At 33.8% G+C, this 19,170-nt stretch overlaps 1 protein-coding gene across 10 annotated transcripts in view; it reads left to right on the top strand.

Annotated features, from left to right (window-relative positions):
* The window catches only part of TRDN (triadin), a 376,282-nt gene that overhangs the window by 277,981 nt on the left and 79,131 nt on the right, over positions 1 to 19,170 (top strand). For all 10 annotated transcript variants that reach the window (XM_057739762.1, XM_057739763.1, XM_057739759.1 and 7 more), the window contains 2 exons: positions 12,582 to 12,632; positions 17,723 to 17,773. In XM_057739762.1, coding sequence (XP_057595745.1) covers positions 12,582 to 12,632; positions 17,723 to 17,773 — 102 coding nt within the window. The remainder of the gene's footprint in view (positions 1 to 12,581; positions 12,633 to 17,722; positions 17,774 to 19,170) is intronic.

The following is a 19,170-nucleotide window of genomic DNA, read 5'->3' as shown; positions in this document are numbered from 1 at the left end:
TTATATATTTTCAAGAGAACTTTTTGCAGTTTTCCACTGTCTCACTTGCTCACATAACACATTTCACTGCTATTTCTTACTCTTACTTTATTTAATACTTTTAGAATGTTCTCACAGTCATTTGATCTCATGTATGGACATTTCTTTCAAGTCTCTCCTTTCTCACCATGTTCTTCCCCATTCTCTTCATCCCTTTAATAAACAGGTATAAATCCTACCTATCACAGCTGAACAACACATTTGAAAAGTTTGTATTGTTGCATTGATCTCCTCCAGGGTGCCACTTCCTGGCATGCAACATTTGGTTCATGTGATTCATATTTTGGTAGGAATGTCATTGAATGTGAAAGAGAATTTCAGCCCAGTAGAGGAGCAATGTGTGCCAGTGAGGTTGGCAAGATTTGGAGGCAATGCTAAAAGACATGCATTCATGATGTACTTTTCCCTCAGAAGTTAATGGTTCTTTGTATTGATGATCCATTTTTTCTGATAGGCTAATGTGTAACGTGATCACTCATTTTATGCAGGATATGCTATAGGCAAGTACAAGTCACACAGAGAGATAATTGTAATGTGCACATTCCAGTTTCCATGCATAATTCTGGTTTTTCAGTTATCATGAAAATGAACCACTCCTCTGCCTAATGTGGCCTCTGTACCTATCTTTGTCTTTCATTTTCTTAGAGATTGTGGGCATTTCATGGAGAAGCACAGTAATACTATAAGATTACCCCAGAAACCTCCCCCTGCGCTTCATACTTGGATCACCACTTTTACCACCAGGTTACATTTTTAACTCTTGAGTCAGAGGAACTGGCTGTTAGATGGGCTAAATTAAGTTACCTGATGTTGCTGGAACAGACAATATACCTAGGGGTAATGTGTCACTCCTACTCTGCCTATATTCTACTCTTTCCATGATTCATCAAAGTAATTGCTTAATGGAAATTGTATTCTTCTTTAGGTTCTTAAAAGCAACAAAATTTTTACATCAAGCATATGCTCTTGCTTCATCTATCTTATAATTCTGAAACTTTGTCTTGATTTAGCGTTCACTATCTTTATGCAAATGAATGGAAGGCAGTTATAAACCATTTCCTAAAGCCCAGGCAAACCAAATTGTAAATTTGAAGAAAAGTTGTCATATGATTTCTGAATTTAATGACAAAGCACTTCCGATTTCCTTTGGCGATACTTAATGTAATTTAATAATTTTAAAGCATTTTTAAAGCGTATATTTTTTAATTATTGTCTACATTTTAATATTAGGTTGATGGTTCTTTAAGAAATACTTAAATCTGTGAAAGACCATTTTCATCCTCTTCATAAGGCAAATTATTTTACAAGCCTTATTTTTCCTCATAGAAAATTTTGATTACCATTACCAGAACTTGGCAAGTAAAAACACTTTTAATTATTTAATAGAGATATTTGAAGATCACAATTTTGTTCTCTAGAGAGAAAAATTGACTTTTGTTCGTTCCTTTGATATTCTATGATAGATTATATAAAAGACTGTGGAAATGCATTGTAGTGTTTACCATATAACACACCAAGAAAACACCTCCTTACAAGCTCAAGAACATTATGTTGCTAATTATGCCTCTTTTTTCTATTAATACTTACTTTCTCTCCTGCTTTTACCCTGAAACCACATATGGGTTTGTTTTCTTTATTCCCTCAGGAATTTTTAATAGCAAGTATATTATAAGCTGCTATAAAGCTAAGTGATCAGAACAAAGATTGTTTTGGGAGAATATTTTTATCCCTTTTTTATTGACTTTTTTCTTTCACTTATAAATTGATTTTCTACAAAAAGCCTATTTAGGGGGACAAAAAAGAATTGGCATACACTGTGTACTATCTTGAATAACATTGCTTAAAATCAATTGCTATGTCATATCCTGGAACAAATGAATGGAGTTTAAGCTACATTCTCTAAAAACTAAATTGCAGATATTATCTGAAATCATCAGCTCTTCAAAAAAAATGCATTGTTACTTTCTTCTAATTGTAAAGTACACATTCTAGGTCAAATAATTTCAGGAATAAACATGAAAATTTTTTCATCACTCTACCTGACATTGACTTGCACCTTATTGACTCTTACTGCCCCAATTTTTTGTAGACTGATGATGTATTATATGCTAAATAAAAAGCAATTCTTAAAACCTGAAAATTCAGTTCAGATATTCCTTTGGAATTATGAAATGGCAAAATATAAGTTAGATAATTTCTTCATTTTGACTTGCAAATTTTGGTTTTATTCATTTGAGTTTTATATAAGAAAGAGATACTAGGTCAGATAACTCATAAAAAGCAACTATAGTCTCATTAAAAGTCTTGGCACTAGAAATCATAGTCAACAGTTCTTAGCTTGGAGTTAGCACTTGTATTGTTGATCCTTGAAAAGAAATAACTGATAAAAACTAATAGTGATTAGAAATATTAATCTGCTTGAATAATAGAGTACAGTTATCTCAAAATAAAACTTAAGGCCTGTTCTGTCCCTTCTGTTAATTTATTCTGTGGCACTAGGCTAGTTACTTTTTTTTGTAAAGCCTCTTTTATAAGCCAAGATTATTTTACTAAGCATTCTCTACAGAACTTTCTAGTCCTACTATTGCCTAATTCTTATTTGTAAGAAATGTCTCCCATGCCTGAGATATTTCCACTTTGACCCAAATGCTGAAGAATAAACTTATTTTTTTGATTGCAAGTATAACCTATACAAAAGTATAAACAGAAAAGTCAGATTCATATTCTAAAATGAAAATATTTCTAAATGTCATACAAATCTACTGAATAGAATTCTAATATTTGAAGTATTTACTTCACTTCAATTTCAAATGTACTCAAATTATACTTGTTTTAAAAAGTACATCTCTGGAGCAAAGCATAATATTGAATATCCAATGAAATGACATGAAGTTTCTCTACATATTGATTTAGCCATAAGAATCAGTAATAATAGAACACAGGATGCAGAAATTATGCCCATGACACACATGTACAAAAGAATTTATAAGAAATGAAAAAGAAGAACGTATTGTTTCAGGGAGACAGGAGAATGTGGATAACACAAATGTGGGTTGAACTGTGGTTTCAGTTTTGGACTATTTCCAAACAAAATAACAATGACTTTCTAAGTATTGTCAGTCAGTTCAATATATATCATATTCTCTTATGAGCAAAACTTTAATTACATTGATACAATGACAGAAAAAAGTTTGGAATAGATTCTTTAAAGACTTCTTATCACTGGAATGATATAAATTCAAGTTCTCTAGAAGAGTACTGCAGGTTTCTTTACCACCAACCCTCAGTGCAACTTTCCAGCCTTGGCTCACAAGCTTCTCCTCCACTTTGTACATCCAGCAAAGCAGCCACATGAAATGTTACACTCCGTTGTTTTCTTATGTTGTTCCTTATGTAGGAGATGTCTTTCCAATTCTTCTTTGATGACAAATTTTATGTCCAGTTTCAGATGCCAGTACTCCTGTGGGGTCTTTTCTTATTGCACCAGGTAGACTTTGTTCGTCCTTCTACTATGAGTTCAGAGACCTGTATATGTCTCTCTTTCATTGTACTTAATCTGCCTACATGGATGGCCTTCCAGCATAGACTGAACTCCATGGAACCATCTAGTTTTTTTTCAGCTATGAGCCCAAAAGAGACACTGAAAAAACATTTATTGAATAGATCATTTACTTTTTTAAAATACAAAAACTGTATTCTTCTTCTAACATATTGTTCCCAAGTGGAGAAACTTAAATAGACCTTGGGTTCTTGTTCTGCAGGGGGATCACTTTGTCACACTGGTAAGCACTGTAGGAAGGACAATTTGTTAAATGACATTAGCTTTTGTTTTACTCCAACCAAAGTCTTTTTGAGAGTCTCAGACCTCGACTTTCTTTTACATGCATGTGTCCATCACAAAGTTTAAAGTACTGTTAAAGATTTCTAAAAAATTTCGTTGCAGTCTAAAATATTAGCAAATCAAATTAAACAGTTTATATAAAGAATTATACACCATGACCAAGTGGGGTTCATTCTAGGTAAGCAAAACTGGTTTAACATTTTAAAATAAGTTGATGTAGTTCATTACATCAACCAGATAAAAAAGAAACAAAATCATCTCAATAGATACAGAAAATCATTTGACAAAATCCAACATCCACTTATGATAAAAACTCTCAGCAAACTGGGAACAGAAAGAAATTTCCTCAACTTGATAAAGAACATCTACAATAAAACCTTATGCTAACATCACACTTAATGATGAGGCACTGGAAGCTTTCCCACTAAGATAAAAAAACAAGGCAAGGATGTCCCCTGTCAGCACACTTATTCAACATTGTACTGAAAGTACTAGTTAATGCAAGAAGACAAGAAAAGGAAAGAAAAGACATACCAATTGGGAAGAAGGGAATAAAACTGTATTTGTGACTGATAAGAGCATCTATTTAGGAAATTCTAAAGAATCAAGAACAACCTCATAGAACTAAGTGATTATAGCAAGATTGCAGAACACAAGGTAAATCTGGAAAAGTCAATTGCTCTCCCATGTACTAGCAATGAAAAATTGGAATGAACAAAATTAAAAATGCAAGACCATTTATGTTAGTGCCAAAAAAAGGAAAGACTGAGATGTAAATCTAAGATATAATCTATTCTATGTTCATGCATAGGCAGACTCAAAATTGTTAAGATGTCATTTCTTCCCAAATTTGTCTATAAATTCAATTCAATTATGATAAAAATCCCAGTGGATATTGACAAACTGATATTGTGATTATCAACAAACTGATCCTAAAGCTTATATGGAAAAAGAAAAGGACCAGAATAGCCCAGACAATATTAAAGGAGAAACACAAAGTCTGAGGACTGACACTACTGGACTTCAAGGCTTATTAGAAAGCTACAGTAGTCAACACAGTGTGATACTGGTGAAAAAAATCAACAAATAGGTCAGTGGAACAAAATGAAGAGCCCAGGAATAGATCCACAAAAATACAGTCAACTAATCTTTGACAAAAGTGCAAAAACAATTCAAAGAAGAAAGGATAGGCTTCTTTGCAAGTGGTAGTAGAACAACTAGACGCTCACAAGCAAAAAGAAAAAAAAAAGAATCTAGATATGAGTCCTACATACTTTTCAAAATATTAATTTGAAGTGTATCATAGACCTAAATGTAAAACATTAAACTATGAAACTCCTAGAAGATAATATAAGAGAAAATATGGGTTATCTTAGGTTTGGAGATTACTTTTTAGATACAACACCAAAGTCACAAATCCATAAATGAAAAGTTGATATGTTGGACTTTATTAAAATTAAAAACTTCTGCTCTGCAAAAGATACTGTCAAGAATATTTAAAGACAAAACATGGAATAAGAGAAAATATTTATAAAACACATATCTGATAAAGGACCGTTATCCAAAATACACAAAGAACTCTTAAAACTCAACAATAGGAAACTGAACAACCTGTTTTAAAAATTGGCAAAAGGTCTGAACAAATACCTCACCGAAGAAGATATACAGATGGGAAATAAGCGTACGAAAAGATGCTCAACATCATACATCATCAGGAAATTGCAAATTAAAACAATGAGATAACACTACACACCTATTAGAATTGCTAATACATTGTTTCAATAAAAACAATGAAGCTTCAAATATTGGGGAGTGTGTGCAGAAACAGGAATTCTCATGCTTTGCTGGAGGGAATGCAAAGTTGTACAGCCACTTTGGAAGACTGTTTGGTGGTTTCTTACAAAACTAAATGAATTATCACACGATCCAGCAGTCATGATCTTTGGTATTTATCCAAATGAGTTGAAAACTTATCTACACAAATATTCCAGCTTTAATCATGGTTGCTAAACTTGGAACCAACAAATATATTCTTCAAAAGGTGAATGGATAAATAAATTCTGGTATGTCCATACAAAAAAATTTTCTCCAGTGTTAAAAATGTATGAGCTATCATGTCATGAAAAGATACTGAAGAACATTATATTCTATTTCTAAGTGAAAGAAGCCAATCTGAAAAGTATACATATTATATAACAAACTACATGCTTTTCTGGAAAAGGCAAAACTGTGGAGATAGTAAAACATTCAGTGGTCACCAGGGCTTTGGGAGTGTGGGAAGAGATGAATAGGTAGTGCACAGGGAATTTTTTAGGGCAGTGAAGCTATTTTATATCATACTATAATGGTATATTTGTGTCATTATACATTTGTCAAAATCCACAGTATGAACAAAACTAAGAATGAATCCTAATGTAAACTGTGGGCTTTGGTTGATAATCATGTATCAATATTAGCTCATCAGTTGTAACAAATTACATTAGTTAGGAATTTGATGATGGAGAAGGTGGGGTATATTAGGGAACCCTCTGAACTTTCCATTTAATTTACTGTAAACCTTAATCTGCTCTAAAAATTATTATAGTTCATTAATTAAAAAAATGGTATGGAAATCTCAACTAATTAATCCACTAAGTAAATTTCAAAGTTCTGTATTTTGAGATTCCACACTATGAATAACAGAAGCATTTATTTCAAAATCCTATTTATTTTTTTACTATATTAATAATTTTAAGTTAATAATTTTTCATATATTCAATTATATTTCTTTAAGATTTCTATATATATCCTCTCACAAAATAAGTTTCATGTTTAAACACAGACTATAATGAGACATTTCTCAGATCGCACATAAATGTGTTTGTAGAAGATTTCTAATTGAGAAAAGAATTTCAAAAGACACTATAGAATATGCAATATTATGATTGTGATAGAAAATAGAAGGATATGTTACATTTTAAATGAAGAGATGATTAGAGATTTTTACAAAAAGTTAATTGAAAATTAAGTATATAAATATAGGTGTGTCAGATTATTAAACACTGGAAATTCACCATCCAAAATTTCTTAGGTTAAAAAAAGCAAAATGCTGTGTAGAGTCAGGTTGAAATATATATAACTTTTTGGGTTTTATCCATGAAAATTGTCAAATACTGGCAATTTCAGTTTACTTTAACTTAGCTGGATTGGGATTGCAAAATTGGGAAGTAACTAACCTTGAAAGATGATTATATGATTTATTAGGCTTTTGTGTAAAGATTCAAGAGTAAGTTTTCTGATAAAATGTGATCAGCGCAAATTTGGCAAACTTATTAATGTATTCAACAAATCATTATTGACTTCCTAATATGTGCCAGATGACATGGCCCCTGCTTCAGGAAAAGGATTTGGAAAGCCATGGCAGACTAGCATTTATGAAGAATATTGCTGTGAGGTGGTGATGCAAATATACTCACTCTTCACTTCTAGGAGCCATCTGTGGTGCTATCCACTTTACAACCCACTGTGCCCCCAGCACTTACCATAGTAGTTTAGCTCTAACTTTTGTTTTGAAGGTCCAGGTTCAAATTTTCCACTGCTATTTAGTGGTTGTGATGCTGGGCAAGTTATTTACCTCTCTTAGACTCTACTATCATATCTATAAAATCTAGATAATGTCTACCTCCTTGGAATGGGTGAGGAGTTAGTAATCTGTCTCAGTTATCTGTGGCTGCTGTAACAAAGATATTACAGACTAAATGGTTTAAGCAGCAGAAAGGAATTTCTCACATTTCTAGAGGATAGGATGTCCAAGATCAGGTGCCAGCTGTGTTGGGATTGCAAAATTGGGAAATAACTAACCATGAAAGGCAATTATATGATTATTGGGCTTTTGTGGTTCCTGAGGAGGGGGCTTTTCCTGGTTTGCAAACAGATGTCTTCTTACTGTATCCTGCTATGATGCAGAGAGAGATAAAGAGAGAGAGAGAGAGGGAGAGGGAGAGGGAGAGAAATCATTTTCCTCATGTCTCTTCTTATAAGGGCACTAATCCCATTCAGGAAGGCTCCACCCTAATAACATAATCACCTCCCAAAGGCCCTACCTCCAAATACCATCACATTGGGTATTAGTCTTCAACATATGAATTTCAGGGTGAAACAAACATTCCATTCATAGCAAGATTTTATGTAAAAGTGTCTAACCATACAAAACAACACTTCATCATTATATGTGAATACAGGAATGACCAAGACCTAGCTTTGCCTGTCCTCAAGGAAATTGCAGTCTTGTAACAAAAATTTTTTTTCTAGCCAAAGACATGGGAACTTTGACATCTTAAGTTGAAAATGATTACATGAGAAAAACTCATGGCTAATAAAGTTTTCTTTGAAAAACAAATTCTGTAGAGCTCAGAAAGCTAATTATATGCCTAGGGTGTCCTAGTTTATCTCAGCTCCCAAATATATAAAGCAGTAGTTATTTTAGTTTTTAAGTAATTGCATATTGCTGATCTTTCTAAAAGAGCTGATCAGAGATAAAGTAAAATGTACCCTACTGAGGTACAGTCCAGAATCCTGATTACTATTCTCTTCTTGCAGCCAAGCTACACAGCCGAAAAGCATCATAATTATAAAGTTTTACCAGAATTCAAAGGAAAAAGAGTATTTAGATGATTTCAGGAAGTCCCTCAGCTAAGGTGATTTGAGGAACTATATTACTATAGGAAAGAGTTCGTCAAAAAGACTAGAATACTTAATCCATTGGACAAGACTTCTGTCTCCATTGTGATTGCAAGATACACATTAAACAAGTTCTATATCTGTTAGTTGTTTTGAATTCCTGTGACATGCTCTATGTCACAGTTTTAACATGCTAACACAGCCCAGCTTGCCTAGAACAACACAGTGCTTGAGTAATTGAAGAAAGCTTTTCAGAAAGGCATATACAATGTGTTATATAGTAGTATATAATTGGTGCTTTCAAAACTCCCCAACTCTCCACATTCTGTATTATTAGCTTAACTTTCAGAGAACAATCTGATTTCCCTTCTTTACAATTTCTTGAGGAATACCTCACCATAGTCCTCAAGTGCTAACAAAACTAGGATGTCATTCAAAGAAATTTTATATTATACTTTTTAATTAGAATGTTCTGTTAGAGGATAATACAGGTTGCAAAATTATATATATATATTTTAATTAAGAAATGACTAAGAAAGAAATACAATGAAGTTTTCAAAGTTTTTAAAAAAGACGCCAACGTATAAATATAATTGAATTGGAGATGTTTTGAATTAAGAATTTTTTAAACAGATTTTTAGAGAAAAATATTTTTATTTTTTTTTTATTTTATTTTATTTTTTTTTGAGAAAAATATTTTTAAATGTTAAAAATATGTGTACCAAGTTCTTCAGCCTATAGAATAATTCAATGTATCATTAAGACAAAAAAAAGTTAAAAATGGATTCCTGACCAAGTCATACTTAATTGCAAAGTTAATGGACAACAGCCTGAGTAAAATTAAACCCTGACAGCATCTTTTCAGGAGCATTCAAAATTAGCACTGCATAAAACATCAAAATTTTATATTTTTCCCCATGGGAATTGTAAGCATAGAATGCTAAACTATTTAGACAACTTGAAAATTCGTTTCTCTATTTATAAAACATATTTTGGAGTTAGAAAAAGATATAAAAATGCTATAAAATACCTTTTCTACAATATCCCTGATTGTCAAAAGTTATGTCCAAATGAATATAAAACAATGACAGATACATGTAGGGCATCTCATATTAAATGTTTTAAAATCATGCAATTAACCACAATTGGATCTCACTAGGAACAAGGTAGTATCACTTTAGGAAGCAACAGAGTTGTTATAAAACAATTTTAACATTTTTGGTGCTGTGTGATCTGAGGAATTATCTGTCATTGAACTTAGGGATAGAGCTCTCCATATGGTTCTTTAAAACTGTTCTTTCCACCAGTAGAAAAATTTTTAAAAAATGGACATTTTGATCTTATTCATTATGCCCATGAAACAATATTTCAAACCAGCAGGCAAATTATATATCTTCAAAGGGGGAAAGAAACACAGTTTTTGAAGTGATATTTTTGAGCACTTCAGTGGAGCTAGCTGGGAAAGAAAGGTTAAGAAGTTTGAGCTTGATTCTTCACATAGCTAGGAAGTCTGGACACCCTGATGATCCTGTTAGGAACCTTTACACCTTCAATTTCAGTTTCTTGTTTGCAATCTAGCTACACTTGACATTAACATCAAACCAAAACACTTCAACAGACATATCTTTGTTAATATCCTAATGTCACTAATAATAGATTGATATTGAATTTGATCATTCAGAGCAATGAATAATAAACTAAGAGCTAGATCAAAGATATTATTAATTACTACCATTTCCTTTAAACACATTGTTTGGGGTTCAAAATATTTATGTGCTGAGGAGGAACTCTAGTGCTAATTTCTTCTGTTACAAGATTGTTCATTATTTCAGTTTTTGTTTTGTCTGTTTAACAGACAAGATTTTTGTAGAATCTACAAGATTTTTGTAGAAGGTAATACTATTACTATATATACATTTTATCTTTTAGAGGATAATGTTAGAAGAATAAGTAAATGCTATTTCCTATTTATTTTTCTTGGTTAGATATATTCAGGCCCCTAATTTTAAAAAAATCCCTGGATTTATTGAAATTGAATATTTTTCTCTTTAAATGAATAGTTTTTATCTAGTAAAGTATTTAAAATTTAGCTTGCTATTTATAGCTATTTTGATCACACTTTGTGTGTGGTATTCATTTTCAAACATCTGGCAATAGCAAAATTGATAAAATTGTTTATTACTACCAATATATGAATATATATCAGTATAGGTAAATTATATGAGATTGGATTTAAAACATGCAGGTAAAAAGTAACACAAGACATCAGTTTTTCTTTCAATTTTATATGCTATTAAGAAAACAATTTTTAACTTTCTGGTTTATTTTGCCCTTGTACACTTAGTTTATTCACTAAATCAAGCTTATCTACGTGAACAAAGCAAAAAAGATTTGCCTGGGGCATTTAAAAAATCATGTTATGGTTGTGTCAATAGTTTCCATTTATAAATGACACTTCAAGCTGCTTTGCTTCTGCAACACTTGCATATAATATGTACTTCACCTGTATTTCCAGCTGCTTGCAAGACATTTCCTTTTTGGGTATCTTGTTGACACATGAAACACAATATATTCAAAGCAAAGATAATGTCTTCCTCCAAAGAACTCTATTCCCTATATTCCATATCTCAACTGATGGTAGATTATCCTCTGTGAACCAAGTAAAAACTGCAGGATTTCTTTTATTTACTATGATCCTCAGCTTTTAAAAAAACCTGACTTACATCCTATATCCTGATATACTGTTAAATTGGCATTTCCTGACCAGTGAAATTCTAATCAAATGAGGAACCTAAAACCAAATGTCATCTTCTCAGTAAAAACCTTCCTCAGTTTTAAAAGTAGAATTAATCATTTCTCTGTTATCTATATAGCTCTACCAGAGAACTTATATTGTGCATGGTACAATACTTTGTTGTTTATTAGCCGTTTCTGTGTAGAGACCACTTCAAAACTTAGTGATATAAAACAACAGCTGATTTTACTTTGCTTATGGTTTAGAGGATCAGGAATTCAGGAGGGATCAACTGAGCAGTTTTTCACTTGGATATCTTGTGTGATTACAATCAGGTGTAGGCTGGGGCTGTAGACATCTAAAGTAACTGACTTCTGGATGTCCAAGATCGCTCGCTTAGCTGGCTGGCAGTTGATGCTAACTGTTGGCTGGGAGCTCAGCTGAGGCTGTTGACTGGATTGCCTGTATGTGGTCTTGCCAGCCTGGCAGTGTCAGTTGGAGAACTTACATGGCAGCTGGCTTCCCCCAGAGCTAGTGTCCTTAGAGAAGCAGCTAGAAACCACATGGTTTTTCCTGATTTAGTCTAGGAAGTCACACAGCAACACTTCCACTGTATTCTGTTGGTTACAAGTGACTCACACAGCCAAACTGACAGACTGCCCAGCCCACGCCTCCCCATTCTCTCGTCTGTCCTAAAATGTCCTTTCAGCTTCATTTCTGTTGGTCTAATTCCTTTCCATCTTACAAGCTCTTCCTCAGTACCACCTGCCAAAGCCGTTCCTGATTCCATCATTGAGCTACCAGAGCCAATACCTTTGTGGTTGAGTTCAGAGAGACATTAGTTCAAATTCCAGCTTTCCCATTCAAGAGCTACATGAGCTTAGGAAAGTTATTTAATCTTTTTAAGTGAAAAGCAGGGATATTAACAAGACCTACCAACCTTATAGGGTTGTTGTGAATGTTGAATGGCTAAACAGTAAAGAGCACTCCATGTGACACATAGTAATAGACAATGTTAGCTATTACTCTTATCATATCTTCTTTTTCCAAAGCCCATAGCATTTTATTTGTACATTTTTGTATGCGCCATACTCTGCCCCTTGTAAAAATTTGTGGGCTTATTTTCTATCTTCTGCATATTTAGTTCAATATGTTACAGGCAGTTTATCCCAGTAGACACCTGTATCTTGAATATCATGCATAGCCCTTCTGGTTCTTTAAGCCTCAGTAAACATAACACATGAAGAACTTGCCATTTTTTTCTCTGTTATTCCCTGTAACCTTTTCTCCTTATGATTCTTCTTGCAGAAATTAGAAAAGAAAAATCTGGGAAGACTTCTTCAGGTCTGAAAGATAAAGGTAATAGAGTCAATTTAACATAACACAAGAAATTTATTAGCAAAAATACCTGAATGTGTCCACAGCATATGTCATCTCCTCTGTAGATTTATAGGTTAAAATTGCACAGGACACCCTCATATATTTGAAAACTTTTATCTATTTACCTGTCCATTAAATACTTTCCTTCTATTTACTATGACCTAAAAGTGCTCTGATTATAATTTCTGAAAGAAAAAAAAAGAGAAAAATGATGTTTAAAAAAGAATGAAAAGGATAAAAAAGGATTAGAAGGAAAATAAAGAGTATAGGAAGGGCTTGCTTCCATGTCCTCTGGTTCTTTCCTTTCTATCCATTCATTAAATATATATTTAGTGCATAATCTTTCCAAACACGTGTTAGTCACTGGCAAAACAAAGATGGCAAAGCTAGGAATGGGGAGACTTAGGAATTGGAATTCTGAATTCTGCTGTTTTCAAAGACTCCTAGTCATGTTCTGTCTGCCTTAGTCTTGTCAGGTTCCTTATTGCTATGAAAGAGCATGACATTCTTATCTAAATTTTGTGATTTCAGTCTCTTGAATGGACTGATTTTCTTCTCTGTTTATTCAAATCCCAGGCCTCTTTCTAAGAATAATGTCCACATAAAGCACCAAGCCTTCTCTATCAACTTCCTAATCAAGTCTGGGGAATCAGAAAAGGCTTTCTTGAAGAACTTATATTAAATTCAAGTATGAAGGGTGAGGAGTTAGCCAGAGAAAGGTGTGAGGATTGTTTGGGAGAAGTACAGAAGCAGGGCATCTGATCTTTGCCAGACACATTGCAATCTACTTTATACATGGTGTTTCTGCAAGTAGTGCTTGATATCGCCATTTCAGTAAACGGGGAAGCTGAGGTACATGTAATTTAAAGTACTCAGTGTCACACTGTGGGTATGAGGCAAAGGCAAGAATCAAGTTAAGTCTGCTGGATTTTAACGCCTGTTTATTTCATTTTAACACAGATACTGCTTGCTTCTTAAAATATGGTCCTTTTATTTATATTCTTCAAAGCACCTTTGCGTTTGAAAATCTATTTGACATAGACACATTGGCTATGTGATGTGGAAAAATATTCTTAGTCCTTTTCCTATTGGTTGACTTTCCTTAATTCCCGCAGAGGAGCTCAGTCCATTTTTCACCAGTGATTACTTGTTCTTTTAGAGAGACTCCTACTCATCTCCATTCTCAATTTATCTGACAATTAACAAAAACATTGTCCTTGTTTGTGTGAGAACTAAAAGTATTATTGAAACACACTACCAGGAAAATCCATATACACATGCAAAATCTAAACCTTCCCTCCTTCCAATGCAGTATGAAATACACTTATTTTGGTGAGCACTTATGTCACAGGGATACTTGGACCATGTATTATTGTTTATTATAAAAACAACTCAACAGAAAAGTTGGGTCTTACCTCTAAAACAACCTTTCAGGCAATGACAATTATCAAAAATTTAAACTACTACTTCAAGACTTCACTTATGCTGAAGCCTAAACTAATTGGAAATAGTAGTTGTAAACATTGGTCCTGGAAAATATTATGTGGGAGAATTTAAATCCACACTGACCACTTTACTAAGTAGGCTCCTGTAATTTCCATTGTTGTTGTTGTTGTTAATGTACAATTGCAGACAATTTCCTAGGGACCACTTTTTCCTCAATGTTAAATTCCCTACTATTTGCAAGATGTCTCCATGGCCACTAGAAAATCACATATATAAAGATCTGCTACATGTGATTATTGATGTAGAATTATTTAAAATGAACCTCTTTTTTTATTCAAGCTGTGTTAATGGCCTCAAATATCTTTGTTACATGCAAGTTGGGTACAATTTTAGAAGAATTATATTGTCACCTTTCCTGTATTTTCCGAATATAATTTTCATGATGTAAAAAATATCAAAGAAAAAATTGCAGTGTTACCTATAAAACTTCAGTGACTTTAACCTCTGCAGTGTTATTGTTTCTGGAGAGGATTATTGAAGCCTGCTGCTGAGCTGTGGCAGAATCAGAATGCAGCAATTCCACTTGATACATAGCCTCTTATTTCACTGGAGCAGCTCAGAGGTTGCCTACATTTGCTGGTCTCCTACAGATTGCACTTGTGTGTACACATTAGAACCCATATTGAAGCAATGCTACATTTCTAATACCAGAATTATTACACAGAAATCCTTTGAGGCCACATTTACCGGGGATGTGATAACCACAAGTAAATTAAGCATTTAGAGAAGCATCATTAGGCTTGTGTCTTTATTTAAGGAGGTATAGAGAGGGCTAGGAATGATTATTCCAAAGGAAAAGAGCAAGAGAAAGACACATCTTTTTGGCTTTTGCTGCTGGTTCAGCTACTGACTTTCCTGAGCTAGTGGACTCATGTAAGCCCTCTCTACACACTCAAGAGGGCAGAGCCCTGCTTATACGGCCCTGACCACCCAGAAACCAGACAACCCTATGAGTCACCCCTGTTATTGGTTATATTCCTTCTGGCATCCACCACTATCCTCTCGCTACTTGCTTCTCACAGCTGGTCTGACTTATCTCAGGTTTGCAGGATTCACCCGTGGTCCAAGGAACTGCAAACCAAACCATAATTAGGCAACAAGGAGGTTAATTAATTTTATTCTATTGAGAAGGCAATAGCATCCTTAGGTTCCTCTGGCATTGGTGTAACATGATGGACATTAGAATTATTGATTAGTTGTGTGACTCAGGCTTGTGTACTTTTGGATCTAATGCCAGAGATTTCAGAGCAGAGCTTATCTTCTTTCATATTCCGATGCTCAGGACCACGCATTTGATAATTTCCCCAACTTCTGTTTGTCTTCACCATACTTTTTCTTGGCCATTCCCACTCATCAAACACAAGCAAGAGCTAAGAATAGGGTAAGTTGTCTGATGACTTTGAAACCGATTCCCAATGATTTATTCACTGTGAATACTCACCCTAGTTCATTATTGCCTTTGTCTCTGGGAGTGGTGCAGGGGAATGGAAAAACCTGAAATGACCTTCCTATTTCTTTGTGAACTTTTCTCCATTACAATCTTCTGCCAGATTATTTTGAGAGTTCCAATTTATATCCCAGCACCTTTAAATATATTCTAGATCCTGATAATCAAGATTCATAAGCTTTCCTGTAGGCTCTGGGTCAAATGCAAAGAAACTACCATATGTGTAAAAACAACACACACACAAAATGTGCTTTCCAATGTTTGCTCCTGACAAACAAGACAGATGAGTTGAAAAATGCCTTAATAGCTGACCCAAACCAATGATGTATCGATCCTTCCCAATAAAGAAGTGCAGAATTCACATATAACACTGTCTCCGCATTTTTGGTCATATTTGGTATCCTTAGGAAGTTACAGACTGCTCAGACCAGCCTGTGGACTTCTTAAATCAGGTCAAAACCCCTTGAAGTCAAAAAAGACACTGAGAAGAAATGAGATGCAGGAAAGTCAGTGCAGGAGATGACCCAGCCTGGGAGCAAAGGCATCTTCCTATTAGCAAACTCGGAAATAAAAATTATTTCTATTTTCTGAGGACTTTCTCCAAATTTAAGGTGATGGGTTTATGACCTTCAAATACCCTATGAAAGTATATATATTTTTCACCCCTTCCTTCTTTCTCCCTCAAAATCAAAGCAGTCTATGGGCCCTCTCTTTAGGTCTTGTACTTTATAACTACTTTAATCTCACACAGTCATATACAGACACCCATTTAAATCAACATGCTGAGTCTTGAAATCTGAAGTTCTAGGCATTGTGCTTTCCTACCCCACCAGGAGTCTGTTCCCACCACCGCTTCTCATTTCACGATACATTAATTCTTTCAGTTTAGCCAAGGAATACAAAGCAGTAAATTACCCCCATCAGCCTGAAAAAAAAAAGTTAATGAAGCTTCTCCGTGTGTTTATTCAATTCATGGCTCTTGATTTCATCTTCCCACGCTGAAATATAGAAAAGAAACTGTCTTTACCCTTAGCACAATAAATATCAACAGGGACACTTCTTTGCCACCAAAGCCATTTTTAAAAATTCTACAAGCCTATGGATATTTAAGGCTATTGTTTATCAAGAAAATCTTGCTTTGAGGGACACAGCCTTTTCAATGGAACCGCAAAATCCATTCTTGACACTCCAAATTCACCAGAGGAACTCGGTGTGAATTCTAAGTGATTGTTTGGAGTGGCATTTCCATTTACAAGTACCACCACTTTTTTTTTTTTTTTTGCATTCCACCCCAAACTTTAAATGGGAATAGAAAAAAGGGCTGAAAGGATAGGTTTCTTTCTTTCCTTCCTTTCTCACTGCATTATAAGTCATTTTTGTCAGTAAAATAGATACTGAGATTTAATGTTGCAGAAAAGGCAGAAAACTCATTTTAGCCTTTATTTTTAATAGATTTTTGAGGGAGTATAATGTTGTTCGAGGCATTACCCATATATGGAACCCATGATATGATCAGAATCATTTTGTATTTGAAACCGGTAGGATAAATGAAGTTTTACTTGGTTTGCTCTAACTAAGGACCACATTTTAAGATATTGGGAGTTCGTAGATGTAACTGTCTCAGAATTTATTTTAGTCTTATTCTTGAAATTTGTTTGACTTGAGTCTGATGACTAAAACACCACATTTACATGATATATGCAGAGCTTTCCATTTGATTGTTTATTTTTTTGAAAAAACATAGCCTGAAAGAAATAAACTAAGTTAGTGCTGATTGTAACAGTTTTGGAAGACTTCTAGATGCTGAAGTCATGTGTTTTTTAAAATTACAGATAAAGCAAGTTCCTATTCATCTAAATACTCATCCCCTTAAATGAACAGAGTGAACCTCATTCAACAACTTACATTTATTTTGAATAGAAACGATTAGAGAACAGCTTGTTGTACTCTATTCTATTGTTTCCTTGTCTCTGTATGATTAAAATAATTTTTGAAAGAAAACATCGCATCATTTCCACCGAGGTTCACTTTACTGATAGCTCATTGACTCCACTGTATGTGTGTTCTCAAATCCTTTGATCTTGGTTTCAAATAAATGTGCATTGTTTCTTTCCAGAGCCTATTAAGGGAAAAGAAGTGAAGGTTCCAGCTTCCCTAAAGGAAAAAGGTATTACTCTATAATTAAATTTGAAAACACATTGATCTGCCCATTGCATATTCAGTTATTTGCAATAAAGTAATATATCATTATTTTTCGTACTCTCAAAACTATGATTTTTATATGCCCTCCTCTGTTTTTGAGCAAAGGAAAAAAAACTTATTTCCTATTGTAAAATTCTAAATTGTGCTATAAAACAACAAAGGAAAGAGTAGCTGTATCAGAAATACTAAGAAAGTTTTTTAAAATGTATATGCTATTCTGATTCCACGAATCTGTAGTCAAAAATCTACATTTTGTAAATATCCTGAGGTGACTCCTATTAGGAATAGCCATGGGAAACCAAAGATTTAAGATACAAAAAAATACTTAAAATTTCTCAGTGATAGCTTGTTATTCTATAAGTTCAGATACAGTAAAATCCTAACAAATATTCTAGCTAGGAGGCACTTAGAGATAAACTATAGTTCAAAACCCTCAAGCTGTAGATAAGTAAAACTGAAATAGTCAAGAAACTTTTCAAAGTTATTGTAATTTGCAGCAGAGCCAGCATGAGATCTCTGTTCTAATCAAGCACTATGATCTTACTGAGGCATCTTATTGCACTTCTGGCCTCCCTACTATACTAAGCTCAGAAGAATGTAGATTCTGATATGGCATCCACCAAGTTATGTTCCCTAAAACATAAGCAAATATGTTACGTCCAATGTAATACATTTAGTTTCTAATTATCCCAGCACAATCTATGGGTGTGGTATCGTTCTCCTGTCTAATATTTCTTGTCGTCAAAATGAACATATTAGTGAACCAGTAAAACCATGAAATATACCTGCTATGTTGAATGTTCCAAGTAGAGTCTGTTTCTACATTTACCCTGAAGAGAAGCTCTACATGAACTATTAAAATATAGGGACTTAGCGGTAAACATTCCAATATACTGGAATTTTTTATTAAAAAGAAAAAGATTCTTGGTGAACTTGTATAGCATGTGCTGGAGTTGGAGGAGATATGAGAGAGCAGTAGGAGGGGAAAGCTGACAGAAGACTCAGTGAGAGCGATGAAGGACACACGGAGAAGCTCAATTAGTTAGTGTAGCAATGTATAAAAAACATACCCTAAAGTCATATTTTTCTAATTTTGCAATTAAATTTAAATTAAACAAAATTGTTATTTAATGAAAAATGAGAGCACAGCATGATTTTTTTTCTCAGCCACCTACGTACTTAATTTTTTAAATGAAGTATTTATTGGGGGGGGATGAATTGGGAGATTGGGATTGTCGCATAAACATTACTAATAAGAAAAAAAATCAAATTGTACACTTTAAAACAAAAACAAAAAACAGTATTTAAAGCAACATGGACTCCAAACATTAAGGCATTTATGTTTCACTTTAGAAAACGATC

The sequence above is a fragment of the Hippopotamus amphibius genome, chromosome 6 (genome assembly GCF_030028045.1).
Source record: "Hippopotamus amphibius kiboko isolate mHipAmp2 chromosome 6, mHipAmp2.hap2, whole genome shotgun sequence".
NCBI lineage: Eukaryota > Metazoa > Chordata > Mammalia > Artiodactyla > Hippopotamidae > Hippopotamus > Hippopotamus amphibius.
Note: the sequence above shows the minus strand (reverse complement) of the source record. Positions and strands in the feature narration are given on the sequence as shown.